The sequence below is a fragment of the Pogoniulus pusillus genome, chromosome 8 (assembly GCF_015220805.1).
Source record: "Pogoniulus pusillus isolate bPogPus1 chromosome 8, bPogPus1.pri, whole genome shotgun sequence".
Taxonomy (NCBI): Eukaryota; Metazoa; Chordata; class Aves; order Piciformes; family Lybiidae; genus Pogoniulus; species Pogoniulus pusillus.
In genome coordinates, this window is record NC_087271.1 from 6,297,251 (window position 1) to 6,324,819 (window position 27,569).

At 45.2% G+C, this 27,569-nt stretch overlaps 1 protein-coding gene across 1 annotated transcript in view; it reads right to left on the reverse strand.

Moving 5' to 3' along the window:
- Window positions 1-2,259: 2,259 nt before the first annotated feature.
- The window catches only part of LOC135177791 (uncharacterized), a 38,775-nt gene continuing 13,465 nt past the window's right edge, over window positions 2,260-27,569 (reverse strand). Inside the window, exon 4 of the mRNA XM_064148249.1 lies at window positions 2,260-2,403. Within this exon, the coding sequence (XP_064004319.1) occupies window positions 2,260-2,403 (144 nt within the window). The remainder of the gene's footprint in view (window positions 2,404-27,569) is intronic.

The window sequence follows — 27,569 nt, forward strand, 5'->3', positions numbered from 1 at the left end:
GCATTGGAATGGGCTGCCCAGGGAGGTGGTGGAGTTGTCATCCCTGGAGGTATTCAAGAAAAAAAAATGGATGAGGCACTTAGTGCCATGGTCTAGTTCATAGGATCATCGGATGTTAGGGGATAGAAGGGACCCAAAGAGATCATCAAGTCCAACCCCCCTGCTGGAGGAGGACAATGCTAACACAGATCACACAGGAACACATCCAGACAGGCCTTGAAAGTCTCCTGAGAAGGAGACTCCGCAACCTCTCTGGGGAAGCCTGTTCCAGTGCTCTGTGACCCTTACAGTAAAGAAGTTCCCCGCTGTGTTGAGGCAGAACCTCTTTTGCTGCAACACGTTTTTGCAATAAAAGAATCTCAAGGTTTCTTAAGCTGCACTGATTCTTCAAGCTGCAGTCTGGGTCTAGATCACTGCGCAATGGGGCTGCATCTGACAGCAGAGCCACCTAAACCTGTCCCTTCAGCACCATCTGTAAGAGTGGTTGGAGCTGGGCAAGCTGGAGCTGGCATCTGTTTCACAGGGGACTCCAAGACGTTGATGCCAGCAGAAATAGCTGTTGACTGGCTGGGACCATGGTCACTTGGGCAAGCACCATTGTGTCTTGCCCCTGTACATTGTCAGACCTCTACCTGCACCAGAGTTCACGTCACCAGTCCTGATTTGTCATTGCTGCATTACATTTGCAGGAAGAAGTGGTCAGCTTCAAGTTTCCTACACTAGCACTTTCAAATGTATTGTAACAGGGTCTAACAGCACAACTTCAGTTCTTGCTCCCATTACCTCTCTGGCTCAAAGATTCTTCTTTCAGAAATTCAGCACTGTCAATACATTATTTGTCTGTAGGAACAGCTCAATTTGGTCAAAGATCTTTATCTTCCAGCCAGGCCAGCTGATAAACAATTTCAAAGTAACATTTTAAAACAGTTCTTATTATAAAATAAAAATGGAAACTACTTTTTCTTTTTTTTTTTTTACTTGTTGATTCTAAAGAGATTTGCCATTGGAATGGGCTGCCCAGGGAGGAGGTGGAGTCATTGTCTTTGGAGGTGTTCAAGCAAAGCCTGGATGAGGCACTTAGTGCCATGGTCTAGTTGATTAGACAGGGCTGGGTGCTAGGTTGGACTGGATGATCTTGGAGGTCTCTTCCAAACTGGCTGATTCTATGATCCTAAATGGGAATATCTTAATACATGAAATTGCTTCTGACTTAAGGAGAAGCCAGCAGCAATTCTTTTGGCCTTTGGGCTAAAAGTTTTTTTTTGCAAGGTTTTTCTCTTGCAGAACCATTGAAAATCCCAACTTACACTCCAATTTGAACCAGGGAAGGTACCAAATTACAACTGTGCTCCCAGGCAAGGATGGTTTGTTTCAGACACGGGGCAGGAGCAGGAAGGGAACTGTAAATTGCTGCCACACACGAGCACAAGAACTGCTCGTGTTTTTCTGAGGTTTTCTGCTTTTTTGCTGTGTGTTGTACCTGGGCAGACAGCCTCTTTTCGTGCACAGTTTATTCCAGGTCCTGACTAATGCTGGGTTTCACACTCAGCGTTTAACGGCACGGGTTTCCGTTTTGCCTCTAATTAGGGAGATAAAGCAGAGGAAATCAGCACTGCGATACTGCAGGACGACACTCGCCCAGCCTGGCTAGGTACCCTGTCACGTCCCAGGCACATCTGCCCGAGAGGCAGGGCAAGCGCTGGCAGCAAGGCAAGGGCTGGCAAGCGAGGCTGAGTGCCGAGGCGCAGGGAACTCGTGTGAGCAGCACCCGAGAACCGCGCCACGGAGCCCCCGGGAAAGGCAGCTTCTTCCAGGAACGGGATCCGCCTGCCCCAGCCCTCCTGCTTCGTCCGGAACAAGGCTGGAGCCCTGGCGAGGAGCGGGCAGTGGGCACCCCGCATTAAGCTTCCCAAAGGCGTAGGAAGAGGCAGAGCGGTGCCGGTCAAACAGGGCTGCTCCAAGCGCTGATTTGTAGGCACATCACCCACCCAGAGAGCAAGGCAGCGTTTCTAAAAGCAGCCTCTGCCACAGGGTCAGGCAGTGGGCAGGAGCCTCTTCGGCTCTCTGTGCTAGACGCTTCGAGCTGCCCTGCCCCTCAGCCCACAGCTCCTGCCCTGCTCGCAGGCAGGGACTCCGGCTGGGGGGTCTGAGAATGCCAACGCCGCAAACAAAAGCCACGTCTAAATAGTTCCTCTCTTCCAGAGACGCTCCTACGAGAAGAAGTCAGAGATCCAACACAATTTTTCGGGAGCAATCCCACTACCTGTGGGGGAAGCGAGGCAGCTGTGCTGTCAGGCAGTCCAGCTTCAGGGCAAAAGAGAAAGCCAAGGTCCCAGGGACAGCTGATTGCCGAAGAGCCCACGGCACTTTCTGCAGGTGTGGGAGAGTTAAACACAGCAGTATCTGGGAGAAATTTCAATTGGGATAAACTAAATTACTTCTGGCTTTAGAGTCAGATGCAAAACGATTCCTGCCATGGGATGAAAAGTGTATTTTCTTTCTCTTTCCTAACTCACAAAGCAGCTAAAATTAACATCTAGTAGTGATATGATACCTATTCACTCTGGTTTTGTATACAATTAAAGCAATCATGTCCAGGGCTGAAGGGCTCTTACAGGATTCTCAATTATTTCTAACTGTATTTGTGTGGGAGTGGTTGTCAGCTCAGATCTGGGATCAGTAAATCCACTATAAGCTAAAAGGAGATGCAGAGAGAGAATTCTTCAGACAGAAAGTTGTCCAAGGACTTTTGTCTTTGTTATTGTATCCCTACTTGTAGATTTGCCACTCTTGGCATTCAATGGATCTCATGGAGCAGGCAACCCAAGGGTATGCTTGTGTTTACTTTAAAAGAGGGCAAGCATTACTGTCCTCGTGAAATTGCTGGATATAAACACACTTACAATGTGTTTGCATAATTTCTCTATGCAAAACAAGGGAAAAGAGAGCTGGAAAATGGTTTGCAGGAAGTTTCTTAGCTCATTATATTTGTGATCCTCTGTTAGGATACATGGGCAGCCATGCAACCCAAAGAGACATTGAAGCTAATGAATCTAATCATTGGGGGAAAAAATACTTAACAAAAGGTTCTTCACTTGATATACCCAAACAAAACAATGATAAAAGGAAATTGAAACAATTTAGATATTTGCAAAGGTTTGTGAATTTCTTTTGTGAGCACAGAATCAATCAGGTTGAAAGAGACCCCCAAGATCATCCAGTCCAACCTAGCACCCAGTCCTAGCCAATGAACTAGACCATGGCACTAAGTGCTTCATCCAGGAATATTCTATTTCTATATATGTGTTCCATAGTAACAAAAGAATATAGCTGGAGAGAGAGAACTGCAACCAGAGAAAGCAAGGTTTTAAAGATTCAAAAAATGAGAAAACTCAAGAGAGGTGAGGAGAGAGGTAGTGTTCCTTTCTGAAAGGCCCCTTGGCCCCCTCCACATCCCACAGGGAGCCAGACCACCATGAGCAGTGGACACACCACTTACAAAATCAGAGAATCAAGCAGGTTGGAAGAGACCTCCAAGATCATCCAGTCCAACCTAGCACCCAGCCCTGTCCAAGCAACTACACCATGGCACTAAGTGCTTCATCCAGGCTTTGCTTGAACGCCTCCAGGGATGGCAGCCCATTCCAATGCCAATCACTCTCTCTGTGAAGAACTTCCTCCTAACATTCAGCCTAAACCTCCTCCAGCACAACTTGAGACTATGTCCCCTTGTCCCCTTGGTTGCCTGGGAGAAGATGGAAGAAAACATATTTGATCTAGGAATACTAAATCACAAACCACCCTATTCTGTGATGGAAAACGAGAGAGTGTGACTGCCCAAGTTGTGCCTCTTATTGGCTCCTGTATCATTGATTCCCTTTGGCATTTTCTATCTAGAACACAATTAAGTTGTTCAATCTTCATCATCATGCTACCTGCCAAGCTTTGCACTGCCTGAATTGCTCTGCTTTGTTTGGAAAGAATTAAAAATTATGTACTAGAGAGAGTGAAAGTGTTTGATGCTCAGGTTTCAGAATGAGCGTCTGCTCTCACTCATCTATCAAGGCATCACAAGCAGATTATTGTTGCATATATAAAAACCCATGAAAAACTATGAGAGAGCCAAAAAAGCAGCCAAGTGCAGATCATGATTAGTTTTTGCTTTTAAAGTCTGTGCTCATGTTTATCTAAACTTTTCATTATTATGGCAACACCTACCCAATTCTTCTCATAAAGCTCATGCTGTTATCAAGACAGAAGTTAGCATGGAGGAGCTGGAATGGTCCTAATTCCTTTGCCTCACAAAATCTTGCAGATATCAAAGCCAACAGGAGATTGTAGCCATGGATCTCCTGAAAATTACTCAAAATTAGGTTACTTGCATTGTCAGCAGATGAAGTCATCGCTCACCAACGGAGGTACGTGGACAGTAACAAACAGGCGCCTCTAACAAAGAGCAGATCAGCCAGTGATATGAAAAGTGGCTAGGGCAGTTTCAGCATCATTTACTGCTGTACTGATCCTATTGTATGAGTTGTGAGATGAGGAGTACTCTGCAATCCAATTTTAAGGAAAGAACAGCGTGCCTGAAAAATAACTGAGGAGAACTGTGGGCAGCCATAAATAGGAAACCTCAATGCAACATACACTGTGAGCATTCCCCCAGCTAGAGGGGACACTGACAGGACTTTGGTCACACAGATAATTACACAGAGGTGCAATCTGAAGCCACAGAAATGTGCTTTTAATTGCTCATGATTAGAGAGGGAACCCAAGTGGCGGTGTAAATAACACCAGGCAAAGAGAGTGTGAGCACTGCATTGAAGAGGCAGCATTGCTGCAAGGCTTACAGAGAACTGAGACCAAAATCTGCAGTGTTTCACAATTAAAACCAAACTAAACTGCTGAAATAATAAAAGGCTTTAGCCTTTTAAAAACCTTGCCCATATAAATCCTTACAAGCACCAGCACTACAATAACAATACTGTTAAGCTCTTACATATACATCCCCATCTCCACTATAAAGACTTGTATTGGTAAACAGATTGTTTAGAAGGTTTCTTAAGGTTTCCATCATGTTATCAATGAGGGGCATGACAGAAAGGAGAATTTCTCTGGCTCATCTACCATCAATAATGATCTATTCTTATGAATTCTGATGTATGATCAGCAGGGGAAGATATTTACATTAGCACTACAGCAGCTACCTTTCATTCAAAACAGATGTAAGCATGAGATTCCTTCTCTTATTCACAGTTAAAACTACAAGAAGAGTGTTTAAAACTGGAAGTGTTTGGTGTTCAAAGCTAGACCAAGGAAGGCAGCAGGCTAAGAAGTTTTCCATAGACAGCACTTAGATATCACTCCTCAGAATCTGAATATCTCTGTAATTCAAAAAGCCACAGCCAAAAGACCACATCTGGAAGATCACTTCCTATGTTCCCCAAAAGACAGATGGTAACATTTCATGGGAGGAGTGTTTGTAGGGCATCCACAAAAAACCATATCTGCTCACAGGGAACTAGCTTTTGCACAGCAGAGTCATCTTCTCTCCTTTTCCCTCTGCCCTTCATTTTGTACAGTGAGAGAATAATCGAAATCGCTTGCACTCGCTTTGCACAAGTCCAGCCTGAGTTGAAGAAGCAAAGTGTAAAAAAGCACTAAATCCCAGCACCAGTGTTTGGCAAGAACTGCAGTTAGGACTAGCACCTAGACAGCAGCAAATGACTTCCCAAACTCATCCCAGCTTCCTACTCCATGCTGGATCTGCCTTCTGCAGCTGGCAGGCCCCACAACTTTTGGAAGGACAAAGAACATGCTCAGCCCTGCACAAATGGGTGCTTCTGCCAGCTGGGATTTAGGGACAGGGCTAGGCGAGGGAATGCATTCTGCTGCTGACTCAGTGTTGGTCACTTGGACACAGATGCCAGCAGCAACCATGGGCCACAGAATTAGGCTCAGACAGAGGAAGAATGAGGGTCATTGAAACACTTGAGCCAAAAGAACAGATCAAAATTCAGCCTGGCAAGCTTGGAAAGTGCTGTAGTCAGTAGAAATTCATAAAATAAATCGCATTGTAAAATATCTTCCTGGGCTTTTCTTTTTATAGCATGCTTTATTTTTTGAGAATTGATATTCAGTCTTACAAGATATTTACAGCTCTTTCGAGCACAGCCATTCCTGCTTTCCTTACTGTTTTGATGTTAAAACTTGATGAACACCTTCAGGTATGTTGATCTTTATTATCAACCACAGCTACATTTAAAAATTCAAAGGAAAAGATGTTGGCTCACCTGTTTGTGAGAGTCACCTGTTACAACATACAGAGAACTGGGCTGCACACACATCTAGAATCATAGAAACTGCCAGGGTTGGAAGAGACCACAAGGATCATCCAGTTCCAACGCCCCTGCCATGGGCATGGACACCCTACCCTAGATCAGCCTGGCGGGAGCCTCATCTAGTCTGGCCTTAAACACCTCCAGGAACAGGGCCTCAACCACCTCCCAGGGCAACCCATTCCAGGCTCTCACCACTCTAATGCTCAACAACTTCCTCATGTCCAGTCTGAACCTACCCATCTCCAGCTTTGCTCCATTCCCCCTAGTCCTGTCACTCCCTGATGGCCTAAAAAGTCCCTCCCCAGATTTTTTGTAGGCCCCCTTCAGACCCTGGAACGCCACAAGAAGGTCACCTGGGAGCATCCTCTTCTGCAGACTCAACAGCCCCAACTCTTTCAGTCTGTCCTCACAGCAGAGCTGCTCCAGCCCTCTGATCATCCTAATTGTCCTTCTCTGGACACACTCCAGCATCTGCACATCCCTCTTGTAATGGAGGCTCCAGAGCTGGATGCAGTACTCCAGGTGGAGTCTCAGCAGAGCTGAGTAGAGGGGGAGAATCACCTCCCTCCACCTGCTGGCCACACTTCTCCTGATGCAGCCCAGGTTCTGGTTGGATTTCTGGGCTGCAAGTGCACACTGCTGGCTCATGTTGAGCTTTTTGCTCACCAGCACCCCCAAGACCCTCTATCTGAATCATATGAAGTAGAAGCCTGGAAATATTTGCCTTTGCCAAGACCAAAAAAAACAGAACAATATCCCCAAATCAGGGACCCTAATTTTTGTTACTTATTTATTGTAAAACAGCTAAGGTGATTCTACTCTGCAGACACAGAACTCGGTGCCCATAAAGCCAATTAGCATAGTCACTGTTGGTTCATTAGTCAAACCTGTGTCCTCCAATTTACACTACCCATATGCTAGGCTAATTTTGTATGGCATAGGATGCCAGAGAAAGGTGCCAGATCACTAATACATAAAAATCACAAATACTGCAGTGGCTCAGCTGACAGGCAGGACTGCTTCCAGCATGGAGCTCTGGGCCAGCCTGTCACAAAATTCACACTGCCCAGATGAATCCTTTAAACCATTTTTTCCCCCCAGGCTAAAATTGGATTTTAGCAATGTGAGGAGGCAGAAGGGGAAGGATTTTCCACAATAACTGATTTTTGGTGGTGACTGTGCAGAATGGTATAGAAGAGATTAAAAGAGCTCAGTCTAACAGTCTGAAGGGGTGTGCATGTGTAAATATGCATTTATCACAGAAATAACTCTTCTAAGACAGAAAACAGTTTTCCACACCAAACCTCTATGCCCCAGACCCATGGTATATGACAGAAGGAGGCCCTATGATCAAACCTATACAACAAGGTATTACAGAGGTGCTGCTGAGGTGAGGTCCAACACAGGAAGCCCAGTTTCACCAAGGAGCTAAGTAGGGAAAGCTTCTCCCTGTTTTAAAACCCTTTGACGTCGCTCATGATGCACAGGAGAATCTAACCATCATCAACACAGACAAGAAGATTTTTGTAGCTGATACAGAGGCAGCAGTGAGATGTTTGTCCCAAGGAATTTGTCTCCCTTCATTCAACACCTTGGTAGCTTGCAGGAATTCTCACCAAGGGAAAGCAAAGAGAACAACGACCTGCCAGACACTCACAGAGTGGCCCAGACTGGATGACTGCCCAGCTTCAGCACCATCAGCATACAGCCTGCTGCAAGGCAAAACAGGGCTTTAGGAATCTCCTCTCTCCTTCATCCTGGGTGGATTTGAGGCCGTTGCTGCTCTCAGCCCTCCTCTGCCTTTCCAGCTGAGCACCTCTCCTCCCACCCACTGGGTGCTTTTCAGCACACCCTTGTATACAGACCTGCCAGCATAGTCTAAAGAGAAGCTCACTTTTGTTTACTACAGCAGAGAAATTCAGACAAAAATTAAACTTTCAAGCAAAGTGCAATATAGAAACACATGTCTAAAAAGGAAAGCTGAGTGGTTGTGAGCTTTTTTCCCCTGTTCACACTAAGGAAGACAAAGTGGTGGTGCAGGGGCAATGTGGACTTCTCCCTGTGCTTTACTGTTCATTACAGAACCCCATCCAGCAGGGAACACCAATCAAATAGGCCATGTGAAAGGCAGAAACACCATTAGCACCTGAACAACAGCTAACAAGGGTGAGAGGCACAGTCCTCTCTGAGGGCAGGAATTCAGGTGTGCAGCCTCCTTTGTCTTCATTATCCCATAACACAACCACATAGGGTTGTAAAAGGCAGATCCTCCTGCTGAGACCGACCGCAGATGCAAACATAACTGTCTACAGAAATTAGCAAGGCAAATAGATCAGCAGAGCCTTATCGAGGCTTCTGACCACTGTTATATTTGGCTGCCACAGCTTTCCTGGTGGAGAGCAAACATTAAGCAAGGGGAAGGGAAAAAAAAGTCTATTGCACCTTCCCTGTCAGAGAGCCATGTGCAATCCAGCCCGTAAATAGCTAAGCTAATTTGCAGCTGTCATGTTTATAAATGCCACTGAAGTGCCGAAGAGAATGCAGCAATCTGGTGCTGTGCATTGTCCCTGATCAGCAAGAACAACACTACCAACCCCTGCTCCTCACCTGCCAAAGGCCACTGGGCTAATGTGGCTGATATGTGTATTTCAGAAGGCCAACTGTCAAAGCAGATGAAATTCATGTTTTCTTTCCAGCCTTCTAATGCAAATCAGTGCCTCCCCTGGAAAAATGACAATTCCAGGTTTCCTCCCTGGACCCGAATGAAAAAGGCACCGGTTCTCAGGACCTGCAAAGTCACATTCTCTGTAAGCACAGGTCACTGAGGGCAGCTGGTTACACTACCAGCCTTGCCAGTACCTCCTGCTGACGTGCTTCATGCCAGAGCTAGAGCACAGAATCATAGAATCAGTCAGAGCTGGAAGGGGCCACAAGTATCATCTAGTTCCAACCTCCCTGCCATAAGCACAGACACCCTACCCTAGGGCAGGCTGGTCACAGCCTCACCCAGCCTCACCTTAAACACCTCCAGAGATGGGGTCTCAACCACCTCCCTGAGCAACCCATTCCAGCCTCTCATCACTCTCATGCTCAACAACTTCTTCCTCATGTCCAGTCTGAACCTACCCACTTCCAGATTTGCTTCATTCCCTCCAGTCCTGTCACTCCCTGATGGCCTAAAAAGTCCCTCCCCAGATTTTTTGTAGGCCTCCTTCAGATACTGGAAAGCCACAAGAAGGTCACCTGGGAGCATCCTCTTCTGCAGACTGAACAGCCCCAACTCTTTCAGTCTGTCCTCACAGCAAAGCTGCTCCAGCCCTCTGATCATCCTCGTGGTCCTTCTGTGGACACGCTCCAGCCTCTGCACATCCCTCTTGTAATGGGGGCTCCAGAACTGGATGCAGTACTCCAGGTGAGGTCTCAGCAGAGCTGAGCAGAGGTGGAAAATCACCTCCCTCGACCTGCTGGCCACACTTTTCCTGATGCTGCCCAGGATCTGGTTGGCTTTCTGGGCTGCAAGTGCACACTGCTGGCTCCCGTTGAGCTTCTCGTCCACCAGCACCCCCAAGTCCCTCTCCTCAGGATGCAGGAGAGGTTGCAGCAGGCATAGCTTTGCTGTTCAATCATATCCACTAGAAACTAAACCAAAAGCACAACTTCTGCATCTGTACCTTGCCAACTTCAGAGAAAAACCTAAAACCACTTGCATGTTGCTAACTGGGAAAGTAATAAGACTGTAGTCAGAAGGAAAAACAAATACCATGAAAAAAACCCCAACAAACCAACAGATGTATTTTTGTATCTTCTAAACTTGACAGAAAGCCAACATCATCTGCACACAAAAATGTTGCTCAGGTCATTCCCCCCAGGACAAGCACCACATGACTTCAGAAAACATATTTAATGTTGTAGGAGTTTAAGCCTCTCCTGAAGCCTTTTAAAAATGTCACATGCAGCTCTTCAAAGCTCCAATGTCGGAGCCTTCCTAAGGATAATGGGGAAGTTAAATCAACTTTACTCTGGGATTACTTTGCCCCTCCAAGTCTCCCCTTGGTCAGAAGTAATTTATTAGGAGATTACCTCCATTAAAAACAATTCTCTATCCTCCTAGGAAGTACTTCCTTCCAAAGAGTAAAGAGCTTATGCTAGGCTCTGAAAAGCTTGTTAATCAGAAGGACATCCGAGTTAATTTCTCTAATGTTCTTTGCAATGTTCTGGCACCACACACAGTCTGCTCAAGTGTGTGGCCAGCCCATCCTGCCCATTTTCCCTCCATTTATTACAGCCACAACCAGTCTCCACCAAAGTTGTGCACATCACACTGCTTTTAATAACAGCTCACCCACCTTTCGCCTTAGAGGTATCTCATTAACAGCAATTGCTTTCAGTCTGCGAACCAGTGATTTACAGTTATAATGGCTGTAGCACTCTTTGCCTAGATGTACAGTACAGTAAATAGTACAACATAGGAAAGTGGTGACAAATTTGTCAAGTGTGCTAGCAGACAAGGGTCAATGATGTATTCATTACCTCAAAAGACAGATTAATCTGGTCTTGCAGGAGCAGGATAAAAAGTGGTTCTGGCAGTTGTGCTAGTTGTGACCTAGGTGGGATATTCTAGTGAGAGGAATTAGATGATAGGCTGTGAAAAGGAAGCAATGGTGATGTCTACTGCACTCATAGGCTTGCTGAGATGCATAAAAACAAGAGCATAGATAGAGATTACACAGTTGCTCTCTGGCTGCCTCCCTTCTCTCTCTTACCTGCTGTCTGTCTAACTAATCCCTCTGCTTCCAACCCCCCCTGGCAGATTCTCCAAACTCACCTTGAATGTAAGGCAAAGTCTGGGATAAGTTAGAAGGGTGGAAAGGAGGTGGAAGGGTGGTTGGGAGCCCCTCCTGGGGACTCTGGTTTCTGGAAGGAGTGTTGTGTCTCTCTGTTACTTTCAAACTTGTATATTTCTGTCTGTAGCTGTATGTATTATAAATACCTGCTTGGATATTGTGCTAAGCTGTAAATATAAAGCTTCATGCTTTAATTTCCAGCCATTGAGTCTAGTCTGGGTGATTTGCTTAAGTGTGTGGTGCCACACACACAAACCATCACACCAGTATAAACTTGTAAATCCCCTATCTGTTAGCCTTTGATAAGGGTAAACAAAAAGATCTTAAATACTAAATATGAAACAATTCTCAATTTCTAGGTACCTCACTGCTGCTCTGTGCAGCCTTCTCTCCAGGCTGCCTTGCCTCCAGCAGCTGGAGAACAACCACTGCACATGGGTGGAAAGTGGGTACTTGCTCCTCCTGAAACCACAGGAGCAGGCTCCTGCCCAAACCCCACAGCCCCCTGACAAACCTTAACCCTTAACAAGGGCAGTGAGACAATGAGGAAACTGCATCAGCTGAGAACATAAAATGTTACTTCAAATAATTTGATGGTAAGCAGACTAAATATTAGCTGCACTGCTTTAGAAAAACAAAATTAACAGATACAAAAGGATCATAAAAATACTCAGGTTTCACACACAGAAGTCAGGCTGGGCTTCACCAGCAATGCACTGCCAGAAAGAGCACTAGAGTTAAGGTTCTCTTCTCTGACACCCTTTTTACTGGTGATACAAGCTGTATCAGCACAGCATCTCCCTGGCATTTCAGATGCATGTTCTACCTGCCCTCCTCTCTCCCCACCCTCTCAATATACTGTCATTTACAAAAGGAAGGATTTTGATTAATGAGTTCTTCCTGCCAAAAAGATAGCCTCACAAGCAGCAAAATGAAAATAAGTTAGAATGCATAGAGCCCATAAATACAATCCTTCTGCACAGAAATCTCCAATTAGCAGTCAGGCACACTTGTTTATGAGTCATTAATGAATGCTTCTAGATGCTGAACACTCATATCTCTCTGTTTGTGACGGTGCCTCCAAGCTTGACCTCCTGTCATCACATCAAAAGGATCAAGGTTTCAAAGGAGGTATTAGCAATTTCCTTAAGAGCTTTTTTTCAACAGCATGCAAAACTATTGAGCCGTGACTGGTGGGTCAGAGACTACCAGAACCCCAGCACATCCTCTCCTCAGGCTTTCAGCAGCTGAAGGCGTGCCTGCCATGTGTTTCACCATATATAGCATCCCTCTATAGCATCCCTCTAACAGCCCGCAGGAATTTTCAGTGAATTAGACCTTGGCCACGCAGTGAAGTCTGTGTGGGCACTTTCCCTGCATTCATGTGCAGGTTTGAAGGACAGAGAGCAGAAAAATTAGGCTCTGTAAAACAGCATCAGGAAGAATTCACCTGGAATTGACTTCTAGAAAGCAGTTTGGTTCCACAAGGCACACAGATTAGTGAGAAGTTTAACAAGTGTATCATTTAGTCTTCTCTTAGCCCAAAAATTGCCTTATCAATTATGTACAGCTTACTCTGTATTTAAAAGTGAGGCAGTTTGGTACACTAGAGTAAATCACAATGTTTTTAAACTTACTATGGCTTACACCAATTGGTTCTTGGATCACATCACTACCAACAATACCATTGGGTATCCCAAAAGTACTTAACAAGGAGTCTACATGACATTTGCAGGTGGGAAAGCAGTTTCTTTCTGCTCTCAGCCCTCCCCTACACAGCCAGGATAACCCTTCCTCACCTGAAGGCTGAAGTAGCAGCAGTACTCCTCTGACTTGTCCTTCTCCCCAGAGCATTACACACCTGTATGTCTGCTACTACTCAGTATGTCTAAAATCACCAATTCACATTAACACGCTCCCAAGTTTGGCATAAGAGGTATGATCCCAAGTCTTAGAATCATAGAATCAACCAGGTTGGAAGAGACCTCCAAGATCATCCAATCCAACCTAGCACCCAGCCCTAGCCAGTCAACTAGACCATGGCACTAAGTGCCTCAGCCAGGCTTTGCTTCAACATCTTCAGAGATGGTGACTCCACCACCTCCCCGGGTAGCCCATTCCAATGCCAAGCACTCTCTCTGCCAACAACTTCCTCCTAACATCCAGCCTAGATCTCCCCTGGCACAGCTTGAGACTGTGTCTCCTTGTTCTGTTGCTGGTTGCCTGGGAGGAGAGACCAACCCCCAGCTGGCTACAGCCTCCCTTCAGGTAGTTGAAGACAGCAATGAGATCCAACCTAAGCCTCCTCTTCTCCAGGCTGCACACCCCCAGCTCCCTCAGCCTCTCCTCATAGGGCTGTGTTCCAGGCTTGTCCCACTCCTGGGAACAATTCCTATGCACAAATCTTCCAGGTTTAAGTCGAACACATCATTAGCTTCACACAGCTAGGTGGTCTCTCCTGGGCACAGGCACCACTGTCCCCTCCACCAAAGAATCATGAGATTTTACTGCAATCTGCTTCACTTGAAAGTGAATCAGGAAGCTTCAGACATGTTCACTTGGCCTCACTGTCTAATAAATGAATGCTGTCAAAAGAAATCCAGTTCCTGTCATTTGAGGCTTGCATAGGGTCATCCTATGATGATTGTTCCTTGGGAGGGGGGGAAGGCAATTTTGGTGGCAGATTGCTCCTTTTAGATATGAGAAGCTGTGTAAGGCAGAGGATGTTAGAACAGAAAATGAAGAATGTGCATAAGAGGCTCACATACATTATTTTAGTCTGAAGGAAATTCCTTACAGTAGGAGACCTGAACAGCTCAATCTGTTTATCTTATCAGGAAGAAGATTGAGTAGTGAGTTGATTACAACAGATAAGCACCTCGTGGGGAGAAAATACCAGGCACTAAAAGCACCTTTAATCTAGCAGGGAAAAGCATAGCAAGAAGCAAAGGCTAAAAGCTGAAGGCAGATTAATTCTAACTGAAAATTAACAACACAATTTTAATTATGGGTTCAGTGAGTTATTTGGCCTCATAACAAACAGGGAGAAACTGAATGGTCTAGCAGAAAAAGCTCTCCAGCTCCTTCTGGTTCTTCATTCCACATTTAAGAGTGGGGTAGGGAATTGGAAGTATTCTCTTCTAAAGAAAGTGCAATTCATACTTCTTGTCAAAATACAACCACCTCACCCACCCGTGTTTGATTCCTGTCTCCATCTGCTCAGTGAAAGGGATAATCCAGAATATTTTCATAGCTAAATTCGTTGATATATTTTATGCACCTTTGCAGTGTAATTCCTAAGGAAGTCACTCTACAGAGGCTGGGAAGTACAATTCTCTTTGCATACCTTGTTGGGGAATATTCTATTTCTGTGTACATGTGTTCCAACGTAACAGAAGAATGTAGCTGGAGAGAGAACTGCAACCAGAAAGAGCAATGTTTTAAAGATCAGACAAATGGGAAAATTCAAGAGGTGAAGAGAGAGGTAGTGCTCCTTTCTGACAGGGGCTGAGATGCACCCCTTTGCCCTCTCCACATCCCACAGGCAGCTGGACCACCATGAGTGGTGGACACACCATGTACAGAATCATAGAATGAGCCAGGTTGGAAGAGACCTCCAAGGTCCAACCTAGCACCCAGCCCTATCCAGTCAACGAGACCATGGCACTAAGTGTCTCATACAGGCTTTGCTTAAACACCTCCAAGGACGGTGACTCCACCACCTCCCTGGGCAGCCCATTCCAATGCCAATCACTCTCTCTGGGAAGAACTTCCTCCTAACATCCAGCCTAGACCTCCCCTGGCACAGCTTGAGACCATGTTCCCTTCTTCAGTTGATGCTTGCCTAGCAGAAGAGACCAACCCCCTCCTGGCTACAGCCTCCCTTCAGGTAGTTGTAGACAGCAATGAGGTCACCCCTGAGCCCTCTCTTCTCCAGGCTAAACACCCCCAGCTCCCTCAGCCTCTCCTCATAGGATTTGTGCTCCAGACCCCTCACCAGCTTTGTCACCTTTCTCTGGACATCTTCCAGTGTCTCAACATCTTTCTTGAATTGAGGAGCCCAGAACTGGACACAGCACTCAAGGTGTGGCCTGACCAGTGTTGAGTACAGGAGAAGAATAACCTCCCTTGTCCTACTGGCCACACTGTTCCTGATCCAGGCCAGGATGCCATTGGCTCTCCTGGCCACCTGGGCACACTGCTGCCTCATCTTCAGCTACTACCTACCAGCACCCCCAGGTCCCTCTCTGCCTGGCTGCTCTCCAGATGCTCTATCCCCAGCCTGTAGTGCTGCTTGGGATTGTTATGGCCAAAGCATAGAACCCTGCACTTGGCCTTGTTAAATCTCATCCCATTTGCCTCTGCCCACCCATCCAGCCTGTCATGGTCCCTCTGCAGGGCTCTCCTACCCTCCGACACATCCACACCTGCTCCCAGCTTGGTGTCATCTGTTAACTTACTGATGCTGGACTCAGTCCCCTCATCCAGATCATCAATAAAGACACTGAACAGGACTGAGCCTAGCACTGATCCCTGGGGGACACCACTAGTGATGGCTGCCAACTGGATGTGGCACCATTCACCACCACTCTCTGGGCCCAGCCCTCCAGCCAGTTCTTGACCCATAACAGAGTTTATCTGTCCAAGCCACAAGCTGCCACATTTGCCAGTTTTGGCTGAGGTGGGCAGGGAATCACAGTGCACAGCTTGACACAAACGTGGAGTCCTCACCTGAAACAAACTACTAAAGCTGTAGCTTGGTGATCTCTTACATATCCCCCTGGCCATTTTTTCATTGAGCACTTGTACAGGAGTGTTGGAGAAAGCATTTTGCTCATGAAAAAGCAACTATTTTGTACATTATCAGTTCCAGATCACTATCACAGAAACACAAAAACATTCTGGTTGGAAAAGATCCTCAGGATCACCAAGTACAACCAATATCCCTCCTCTACAAGATTCTCCCCCAAACACCACATCCAAATGACTTTTAAACACATCCAGTGTTGGTGACTCAACCACCTCCCGGGGCAGCCCATTCCAATGCCTGAACACTCTTTGCACTGGAAAAGCAGCACCAAAACATAAAGTTCCTATAGAAATTGACTGCTTCCTTGTTGTGCTGCAGTGAGTTATAAAGCTAACAATATTTATTTATTTGCCTTGGGTTTTGTTCTTCTATTTACTGTAGACTTCAGTCAAAGTATTGCTCTGGAAACCCTCATCCCCATTAGTATGATCTCAATATAAGCTGTACATTTATTTACAACGTGCCTGCGCTGCAAAGAACACAAAGGGTACTACAGGAATTACGGGGTTTAAATTAACTACACAAAATACAGTACATGAAATTCTGCTCATTTTTAGTGATATAATCCAAGGGATATTAGTGGTCTTACATTTGTGTAAGAAAGTATAGGGTTCTACCCAGTAAAGGATGACAAAGCCTTAATATCATAGAATCAACCAGGTTGGAAGAGACCTCCAAGATCATCCAGTCCAACCTAGCACCCAGCCCTATCCAGTCTATTTGCTGAAGAAATTAGGAAAAGATCCATACTGTGATCTTCCATCAATTCTTCATCAAACAAAACTGATATTTTAGGTACTACCTGCAACTTTGTCCTGTTGGACAACCTGCTGGCTGAAGAAGCTTGGTTCTCAGCAACAAAATAGAACTATGTCTCAACTCTGTATTAGGATTCCTGATCATTCTCAAGAAGGCAATTGCATACACCAAAAATACAGTTTCAGTTGCTATCCCAGGTGAGACCCAGGAAGCTTCAGGAATCACAAGAAAACATTAGACCAACACTGGAAATTGCTCATGGTGAGAACTGAAATGATAAGCCTTACATGGCTATCTTAGACAAGAAGACAAGGAGAGTATACAATCATAGAATCAACCAGGTTGGAAAAGACCTCCAACATCATCCTGTCCAACCTAGCACCCAGCTCTATCCAGTCAACTAGACCATGGCACTAAGTGCCTCACCCAGGCTTTGCTTGAACACCTCCAGGGATAGTGACTCCATCACCTTGCTGGACAGCCCGTTCCAATGCCAATCACTGTCTCTGTGAAGAACTTCCTCCTAACATCCAGCCTAGACCTCCCCTGGCACAACTTGAGACTGTGTCCCCTTGTTCTGTTACTGGTTGCCTGGCAGAAGAGACCAACCCCCACCTGGCTACAGCCTCCCCTCACGTAGTTGTAGACAGCAGTGATGTCCCCCCTGAGCCTTCTCTTCTCCAGGCTTATGTGGCACAAAGATCTCTTAAGTGTTTGGGATTTTAATATCTATAGTAAATGCTCTTTACTAATCAGCTTAAATAGTTGTGTGAAGTTCCTGTGGTCAAGAAGTCCTTTGAGGCCACATAGGACTGACCAGGGAGCCTGCACTGATGGGATACCTCAACTGAAGGACACGAGGAAGGAAGAGAAGCTTCTACACCCAAGTGACACATCCAAAAAATTCAGCTGCCAAACTAGACTTCAAGTAACATAGACTGAGGAAACGAAGTGAGTATGGGATGAACACGTGTCAGCAGCCTGCAGTCTCCATCAAAGCCCATTCAAAGCCTGCCTAGACAGCATCTTACGAAATCTGCTCTAGGTGAACATGCTCTGGTAAGGGGGGGTTAAATGAGATGATCTCCAGAGGTCCCTTCCAACTCCTATCACTCTATGATCTGTAAACAGAAGTTCTGTTTGCATTCAGCTAAACAGAAGCTGTGCCAGAGTACTGGATGTTCAGACTGGCAGAAGTAGGATAAGGGAGAACAGCCTGTTCCTGTGACCAGTCTGTTACAGGAGCAAAAAGACAGCTCAACTTGGCTGTGACATCACCTCAAGTATTTCATACAACACAGTTAGCAAAGCCCAATGATGCAGGTGTGAGATCACAGACACAGAAGTCAGCAGGTCTCAGTACAGCACTAGGCAGAGAAGTGTTCACTGGGCTTAGTTTGAATTGATAAGATAGAGGAAAAGGTGAGACAAGCAAAGGCTATGCCAATAATAAATCATCCTCAGAAAAATCACTACCAGCTTTTAGATTTGCAAAATATAGGTAAAAATCTGGAATAATGAGTCTGAGGATTACTCAGTTTAATTCCATCTGTAGTTCTGCTGCCTGTCATCCATTTTCCATAGGACAGAAAATATCAGAGAAATAGAGCTAAAAGCAAGAACAGCAAAAAAAAAAACTCTGCCTTTGGCTTATGAAGAGCAACTGCAGGGAGCAAATGTCCATAGCCTAGAAGGGGGAAGCTCCCAGAGACCTAAGCACCACTCAGAAAAGCTTTCTGAGGTAAGAGCAGACATAAAAGATGGAATTAATCATGGTCTCAGAAAGGAGCATGACAGGAGATCGTGAAGCTGCAAAAGCAGTGTTAGTTTCTGCCAGTGAAAGCAGTTCAGAACGGGTGGCAAACCAGCCTGGCACATGGGAAGTGTGATGGAGTGGGATACCCTGGAAGCCCGTGAGAGGGAGGGCACAGGCTGGTGACCCAGCATCCTTCTGCAGCATTACCCTCTGTGATTTATTCCTTTTGCTGGAGCACAGTGGCTGCCAAGGAGTGGAAGGAAAGCAAAGAATAAGCAGGCTAGTGCTCAAATTCATGGCATTATTCTCTTGGCCACCACTTTGGTGACTGCCTAATCACTGCATAAGCAATTATTTCTTATCAAGCCCCTGGTTTGAATGGGCTTTTCTTTCTCTCAGCACTAATTTCATGTGGCAAAAAAAAAAACCCCACATAATGCTGAAGGCTTGAGAGTCATTGTAAAAACAGTTGGTCTTTGCCCATCTATATTTTTAATATGCTACTGATGAGCAAGACTGAGTCAGATTTACAATGAAGATATTTGGTCATGCAATTAAAGATGAAATTACCTGATGTATGTGTCAGTAGAGCAGCATGGTTCCTGTAGAGGCTGATAGGAGTTCTACTTTTGATTTCAGTGATAGCAGAGCCAGCCTAATGGTGAGCAATTCAGAGTTTCCTACCTTAAAGCCTTTTTGCTGCCACAAATAGCACACTGTATCCTTGGCAGCATATCTTTGAGGCTATCGGTTGGCATAGCTTAATTATCCAGTGTCAGTTTTCAATTATAAGCATATGAATTCTGACATGGCTGTTAGAAGTCTAACAGCTCTTTACCCAACATGTACAGGCATTCTCTGGTGTCCTTAGGCACAATTCTTCTTTGCTAACACAGCAAGATGTGACCGCTTTACTGGCATTAGCGGTGACATTGTCGTACAGAAACTATCCTTTGTTGGGGTTGAAAAGCATTGTAATGGTGGGAAATATTTCCCTAGGAAGGGAAAAATAAGTAGGTTGTGCTTGCCCAGCCACTGCCTGACAGCTTCAACCCTCAAGAATGAAAATGCTAAAGGTATTTTAAGTCAAGGAAAGCTTATGGTAATAAAGCACAGCCTGGTATGCACAGGGAGAAGTCATTGTCTTAAGTGTGAAAATAGGACTCACTGAAACTATATTTTCTTTTGGTCTTAGCATGCATCCTAAGTGTGATTAGGACTAACTGAAGACTATATTTTCTTTTGGTCTTAGCATGCATCTTCTTACAGCTCTCCTGCAACTACAGTGTCAGAAGAGTACTTTAGAGCAAGCCTTCCCCCTGAGTGCAGTCCTGCACTTCGCAACAACAACTCCTGGTGCGCCCAAAGCTGGCACCCTCCTCTGCTAAGTTGTGACAAGAAAAATAGTTCTGCTAGGAGCAGGCAGCTATGAAGAAAATGGTTGTTCTAGATTCAAAAAAAAAAAAAAAGCTTCCTAATTCTATTATGATTTTAATTACGTTTCCATTTCAGAATAGCCAAGTGATAAACTCATAAAAATCCATAATGAAAACAGTCAGACCATTAACTAGAGTCAAATGCAATATCACTATAATAAAACAGGGTTCTGCACTTAGGCCACAACAAAGCCAAGCAGCTCTACAAGCTAGGGACAGAGTGGCTGGACAGCAGCCAGGAAGAAAGGAACCAGGGGGTACTGGTAGATAGTAGCTGAAGATGAGGCAGCAGTGTGCCCAGGTGGCCAAGAGAGCCAATGGCATCCTGGCCTGCATCAGGAACAGTGTGGCCAGCAGGACAAGGGAGGTTATTCTTCCCCTGTATTCAGCACTGGTCAGGCCACACCTTGAGTGCTGTGTCCAGTTCTGGGCTCTTTAATTCAAGAGAGATGTTGAGATACTGGAAGGTGTCCAGAGAAGGGCAACAAAGCTGGTGAGAAGACTGGAACACAAACCAGGAGAGGAGAGGCTGAGGGAGCTGGGGGTGTGCAGCCTGGAGAAGAGAAGGCTCAGGGGTGACCTCATTGCGGTCTATAACTACCTGAAGGGAGGCTGTAGGCAAGTGGGTGTTGGTCTCTTCTCCCAGACAACCAGCAACAAAACAAGGGGACACAGTCTCAAGTTGTGCCAGGGGAAGTATAGGCTGGATGTTAGAAGGAAGTTCTTCACAGAGAGAGTGATTGGCATTGGAATGGGCTGCCCAAGGAGGTGGTGGAGTTGCCGTCACTGGAGTTCTTCAAGAAAAGCCTGGCTGAGGCACTTAGTGCCACGGGCTAGTTGACTGGATAGGGCTGGGGGATAGGTTGGACTGGATGATCTTGGAGGCCTCTTCTAACCTGATTGATTCTATGAACTTGCAGGTGCCCCTCTAATCAGCAAACCCACATGATTCAGATTAAACAAGGAAGAAGCTACTCCCTCAAATCTTTTACTACTTCTTCCAAAGATTTAGAAAATGTGGTTTTAATGCTGCAAATGATATTTCTTTACATCGTATCTTTCTTGGCTGGGATGCTGTGACAGCAGCCTGCATTTCTTAAGTCATGGCTTCCAACCAGCAAAATCTATTCTCATCAGGAAATACGCTCCACTTACTCCAAATGTTCTCAGGACATCAAACATATTTGTAGAAACATGCTGCATCATAATTGAGAGACTTGCTAATACTCAGGAATTAGGCAGCACTTTACAGCTTCAAGGTGCTGTACAAACATTTAACTTATTTATCAATTAGATTTTCTAACTAGGGACATAACTGCTGCTCAGAGAGGTGGTGGAGTTGCTGTCCCTGGACATGTTCAAGCAAAGCCTGGATGAGGCACATAGTGCCATGGTCTAGTTGATTGGACATGGCTGTGTGACAGGTTGGACTGGATGAGCTTGGAGGTCTCTTCCAAGCTGGTTGATTCTATGACCTAGATTTAGTTAAAAGAAAGTTGTGGATGAGAGCAGGTTGGGCAAAGAGGTTTATCTTATTTATGTAGAAGCCCATACCAAGTGCTATTGGAAGGACTTTCTTAGCCAAAGGTAAAACTTATCAAAAGCTTCTAATCCCTGATGGCCAAACTAGCAGGCAGCTGTAAAACAGCCATCTTGGACTACCTGGCTTCTGAGGCATTTGTCACAGGTCTCCTCAGGACCAGCCAGAGAAGCAAGGATGCTTTCCATTGGATTCAGTGGAAGCTGGAAGAACATTTTAAGAAACAATTTCCTGTCACTCAGGCATGTCCTTCCCTAATCTATAAACTAGAGCACTGCAAAACAGCAGCCTCACTACTCCTGCTCTGCCTTCTGGTTTCATTATGACACTGGGGGATATTTTCAAAGGCTCAGTTAGGAGTTATGACCTAGATTTACAAAAATACTTAGATTCGTAAACTCCTGCTAGCTGCTTAACATTCAGTGACATCAGCAGCCTCACTGCCCATCTCCAGCAGGGCTTTTCTGTAAGAACCATTTACTTCACAATGGAATCTCACCCAGAATCCAAACTTGCTCCAAGTCAAACACAGTACAGCTAAAATCATCTGTCCTCTATGAGGTTATGTTCTGACAACACAGGAGAGTGAAACTCTCTCATCTGCTTTAGCAGTGTCTCTGCAACTTATTACTCTCTCATTGGCGCATAGTAAATTGAGCTCTGGCAACAACAATACTACTGGGAAATAAAGATAATTAAGAAACATAAAGCATGTCACTCTTCTTGAACCCTGCTGGAATCTTGGGTTTGTGTGTCTTGCTCACCATAGGATTGTGAACCTAGTTTTAAGTCTGTATTCTCATAACTTTACTTAATTGACCATTTGCAATCTTCTATCACCTAAAACGTCTAATAACTATGCACAGAAAGTGAGCCCCTTCCATAATATTTATAAATATTTCATATGAACTGGAGTTAATACAATTTATTTATAATGCATAGGAGTCTGCAGTGGCTTTATAAAAATAATGGGTGTTAACATTCAGTCATGATTTAATAATCAGAGACTAATTTCTGAAACACATATAGAGAGAGTAGCTGGTTCCGGTAATTGGCAAGAGGGCTGAGAGATGCAGGTATGGACAGATGACTGAGGTAGAGTTAATGTACCACACAGGGTGGGGCAAAGACTGCATTAATGAAGACTTCATCCTATCAGTACCCTAATTATTTGCAGTACCTCCCAGGACAAAACTAGACTAACTTCTCCCGAAATCCCCAGGCTGCTGGGTTCGTTCCACATTGCTAACAGCCACCATGGCAGAGAATGATTATGTCACCATGGTGCAAGGACACCATCCAAGGGTTCCCACATTCTCAAGAAGCTGCAGAGGAGCCATTTAGCTACATGAGCCACCAACCACCTATTAACTAATTGATTCAGAACTGTTAAAAGGGGAGAGAAGTTCTTTATCACTTCCACAGGAAATAGCTCTCTCCTTTGATCCACCAGCAAGCCTTAAGCAATTCCCACAGCACTTTAGAGATCTACGTGGCAGATAGGAGTGAAGAAGCCTATCTGCAGGAGAAAACAGATGAATACTGGATTGATAGGAGAACATGTATACAGATGAAATGGGCATAATTGTGAATAAAAGGATGAAGAAATAAGCAAGCAGATGCATCTGCTAGAGATAAGATGACCACAGCCACATTGAGATGACAACTCATGAAGCATTCTAGAGAGCACCATGGAATAGCCTTTGCCTGCTAATGCCATTTTTGACATGCATCTCAATTCACCTCCTATGTTCTTTGAGCAGCCTGCATATGGAAGATGAGAGTGTAGCAATTATTCATGCCAGTAGATGCTCATTTCTGCATTTAAGGGAGGGGAGAGGACCTCAATACCACACTTCACCCATGAAACCACTACTGCAGTCACACACATGCTTCCTCTCCGCAGTTCCAGCTGCACAGTGTTTATTATTCATTATGAAACTAATCACACTTTCTGTGATGTATGTTCTAGAAGTATGTCTTCATATTTTTTTCCCCATTACTCAGCATCAACAAACTGTGAAATGTATTAGAAAGCAACATTTCTCATGGCCTTCTTCTAAAACACATTTCAGGTTGCTCACATTGAGAAATGCTTCTGAACTCTCAGACTGCTGCACTGAGCAGAACAGGACCTTAAAAAAACAAGCACAAAAAACCCTCTAAACTAGCTCAGATTACAATTTAAATAGGTTTGGAGGGGTTTAATAACGATCTGAATAGAGCATGTAGCTCTTCTGGGGCAACTGGACCAAGTTCCTCGGGAGTAAATGAGTGCATGCAACAACTCCTGAGATGATGTAACTCTAAATACCTCAATTCCCTATGGTAAAAGACTTTGTGTTTTCAGGTTGGTAAGATAACCTGCATACTTATTTACAAGAGAATGCAATTACAAAGACAAAAGAACCCTCAAGAGCTAATAGGAAATTATTCCCCTGTGCAAAGTTACCTACAGCCTTCAGCATATGCAGTTATAAGCTGTACTGTCTTGACTCTCGCAGGAGTATTTAGGCCACCCTCCCTGCTGGTGGTGTCCATTACGGGTTGCTCCAACAGGGTCATTTCAGATTGCAATCAGAGCAGCATGTCTATGCTTCCTGTAAACATATAATTTAGATCTGTGCCATTAAATATCTATAAATGTAAAATCATGTATTTATGGCATGATAAAGAACACAATTTTTAAATGAGGAGAGGGACTTGGGGGTGCCGGTGGACAAGAAGCTCAACAGGAGCCAGCAGTGTGAACTTGCAGTCCAGAAAGCCAACCAGATCCTGGGCAGCATCAGAAATGTGGCCAGCAGGTCAAAGGAGGTGATTCTCCCCATCTACTCCGCTCTGCTGAGACCCCACCTGGAGCACTGCATCCAGTTCTGGAGCCCCCATTACAAGAAGGATGTGGACATGGTGGAGCATGTCCAGAGAAGGGCCATGGGGATGCTCAGAGGGCTGCAGCAGCTCTGCTGTGAGCACAGACTGAAAGAATTGGGGCTGTTCAGTCTGCAGAAGAGGCGGCTCCAAGGTGACCTTCTTGTGGCCTTGCAGTATCTGAAGGAGGCCTACAAAAAAGCTGGGAAGGGACTTTTTAAGCTATCAGGGAGTGACAGGACTAGGGGGAACAGAACAAAGTTGGAGGTGGGTAGATTTAGACTGGACTTGAGGAGAAAGTTGTTGAGCGTGAGTGGTGAGAGCCTGGAATGGGTTGCCCAGGAAGATGTTTGAGGCCCAGTACCTGGAGGTGTTTAAGGCCAGGCTGGATGAGGCTGTGGCCAGCCTGCTCTAGGATAGGGTGTCTGTGTTCATGGCAGGGAGGTCAGAACTAGATGATCCTTGTGGTCCCTTTCAACCCTGCCTGACTCTATGTATTAGCCAAGTGTATAATGCTCCTCATTCTGGGTATAATCTGTGATTTCATCCATCAGGTAAAGAGCATGAAAAATAAGAAGTATTTGCACTTACATTCTTACATACATTGGTTGTGTTCTCTGTTTCAGTTTCACCACCCAACTGTATGTTCCTCACATAATGTTGCCACTTTTCTGCTCAAGAAAAAAACTATAGAGGAGCATTGCAAGTAGGTTACACATGAACACTACTTGAAGTTACAGCTTCAGGGGATGTTGATTCTCAGCTGTGTGGAGTACTGGGCAAGACTGGATGCCAGTGGCCACATTTCCCAGTGTGGTAGATATTAATATCAAAACAGGCTCTCCTAGGTCTCAGTCCCTGTGAACTCAAACCCAGGTCTGCAAACCAAACTGGCAAAATGAAAGAGCCAAAGAGGGTAGACAACACATTGCAGGCATCTTTGAAAGAGCCAAATCTGAATTCCCACACCTGTTGAAAGCAGTTAAAACTTCAGCCCCAACTGCAGCTGAGTGCTAGATTTGGTATTGAACTTCTGATTTTAGAAACTTTTCTTTTTAAAGCTTTTTCTGTATTTGTGCATAAGACTGAAAAAAAAAATTAGTTCTCTTAAACTATTTGTCTTTGGAGATCCTTTGTAGTTCCTCTTCTACCAGTACACTGTGCCCATTGCCCAGCTTTCTGCTCTTAACAAGACCCAGGTACAGCTTGATCCAGTTTTGCTTTTCTGGAATTACTTGTCTATTTTAAGCAGTCTCTTTCAAGCTCCATTTTATAAGAGAAACTTCCAGGTTCTCTTTTTTTGTGCTTTGTATATGCCTTTTTGGAGCATGGTACAGTGAGTCCCCATCCTCTCAGACCTAAAAATCAGTCCTTCAAGCCCTCAGTCAGTCCAGATTCAGAGGAGGGGAGGGCACAGATGCATCCCTTCCCAGCAGCACCAAGGTCACAACTCTGCTTTTTCAGAGGACACGTCAAGAAAATGAGGAACAAGGAATTAGGGACATAAATGCTTAGCCCCAGAAACCTTCCCCTCAACAGACCTGGAGAAACACAGATCTCTGAAAACAAGCAAAAGAAATCTCCAGAGATGCAGTGGCCTGCAGCCTGAGCTCACAGGCATGACACAGGGCTGTGGTTTAGATGGGCCTGACCTTCTACTGCCTGCCCTCTTCTCCAGCTCTTATTTGTGCCAATGGCTGAGCAACGCAGTCTTTGCTCTTTGGCCCTCTCTGCTCCACTCTGTTGCTGAAAACGAGGAAGGAGGCATTGCCAAGAAATCACTCACCTTCCTTCTCCAGCCACAGCATCATCCTCCCCACAGACAGCCCCAGCAGCTTTCCTCAGGCTTCTTTCACACACACCAGGCCATGCCACTGGCAGACTGGCATGCCTACATGGCACCATCTCACCTTGGGGGAAATCTTGCAGACTTTCCTTCCTGCTCCTTTCCCATCCTCCCCTCCCCACCCCAAGATGGAAGCCTGTGTTGGTTTGAGGCTAATTGGAATATTTTACTGAGAGTAATTAAATCCTTAGCTGTGAGAAGAAAGAAAAACACCAAACAAGAGTCCCCTATATCACTCATTCATCTGCTGAGAAACACAAGTAGTCCAAACATAGGTGAGGCACTCACTTCTCACACACTTCTCAGTCCTCTCTTCTATTCCTTCTCTCTGTTGGTCTGGTCTCTGTAGTCACCTCTGCCTTAACTCTTTAATCCAACTTAACCTTTTTTCCTCTAACCTACTCATCATCTTTTTTTGACATCTCACCTCAGATCTCTCCAGATTTATCACATGAGATATACAGGGACTGATCTGGCTATTTCTGAAGGGAGGGAAAGAGGGGAAGGAAGCGGAAGAGGTTTGGGTGGGGAGCCTCCTGGCAATCTGATTTCTGGGAGGGTATTGTGTTTCTGTATTGCTTTCAACTGGTATAAAACTGTAAATATTTCTGTGTATATATATATATGCTTGTAAATTGTGCTAAACTGTAAATACAGCTTCATTCCTTCACTTCCAGTTGGCTGAGTCTAGTCTGAGTGATTTCATTGGAGGGGGGGCAGGCAGGTAACTCCCAAACCATCACAAAATCCTACCAATGTGTTGAACACAGAGCTCCAGGTGTCTGAGCAGCTGCAGGAGCTTAAGTGTGATTGTTTGGGTGCTACCCGCCCCCCACACTTAACAAAATCACCCAAACTAGACTCAGCTGAGCTGGAAATTGAAGCTTTACACTCACAGCTTAGCACAGTATACAAGCAGGTGTTTACAATATCTACAGCTATAGACAGAAATAGACAAGTTAAAGAAAGCAATACAGAAACACAACAGCCCTCCCAGAAACCAGAGTTCCCAGAAGGGGATTCCAACCACCCTTCCACCTTATTCCCACCCCTCTACCTTCTCCCAGACTTTGCCTTATGTTCAAGGTGAGTTTGGAGAACCAGCCAGGGGGGTTCGGAAGCAGACGGATTAGACAGCAGGTTAGGGAGAGAAGGGAGGCAGCCAGAGAGAACCACTCTTCTAGCTATATTTGTGTTCTTGTTCTTATATATCTCAGCAAGCCTATGAGTGAAGTAGCCATCACCATTGTTTCCTTGTCACAGCCTATCATCTAATTCTCCTCATCAAAACATTCTAGCTAGCTTCAAACTAGCACACTAAGCAATTGCTGCCCAGGCTGAAGTGCCAGTGGCCTACTCGGGTAAC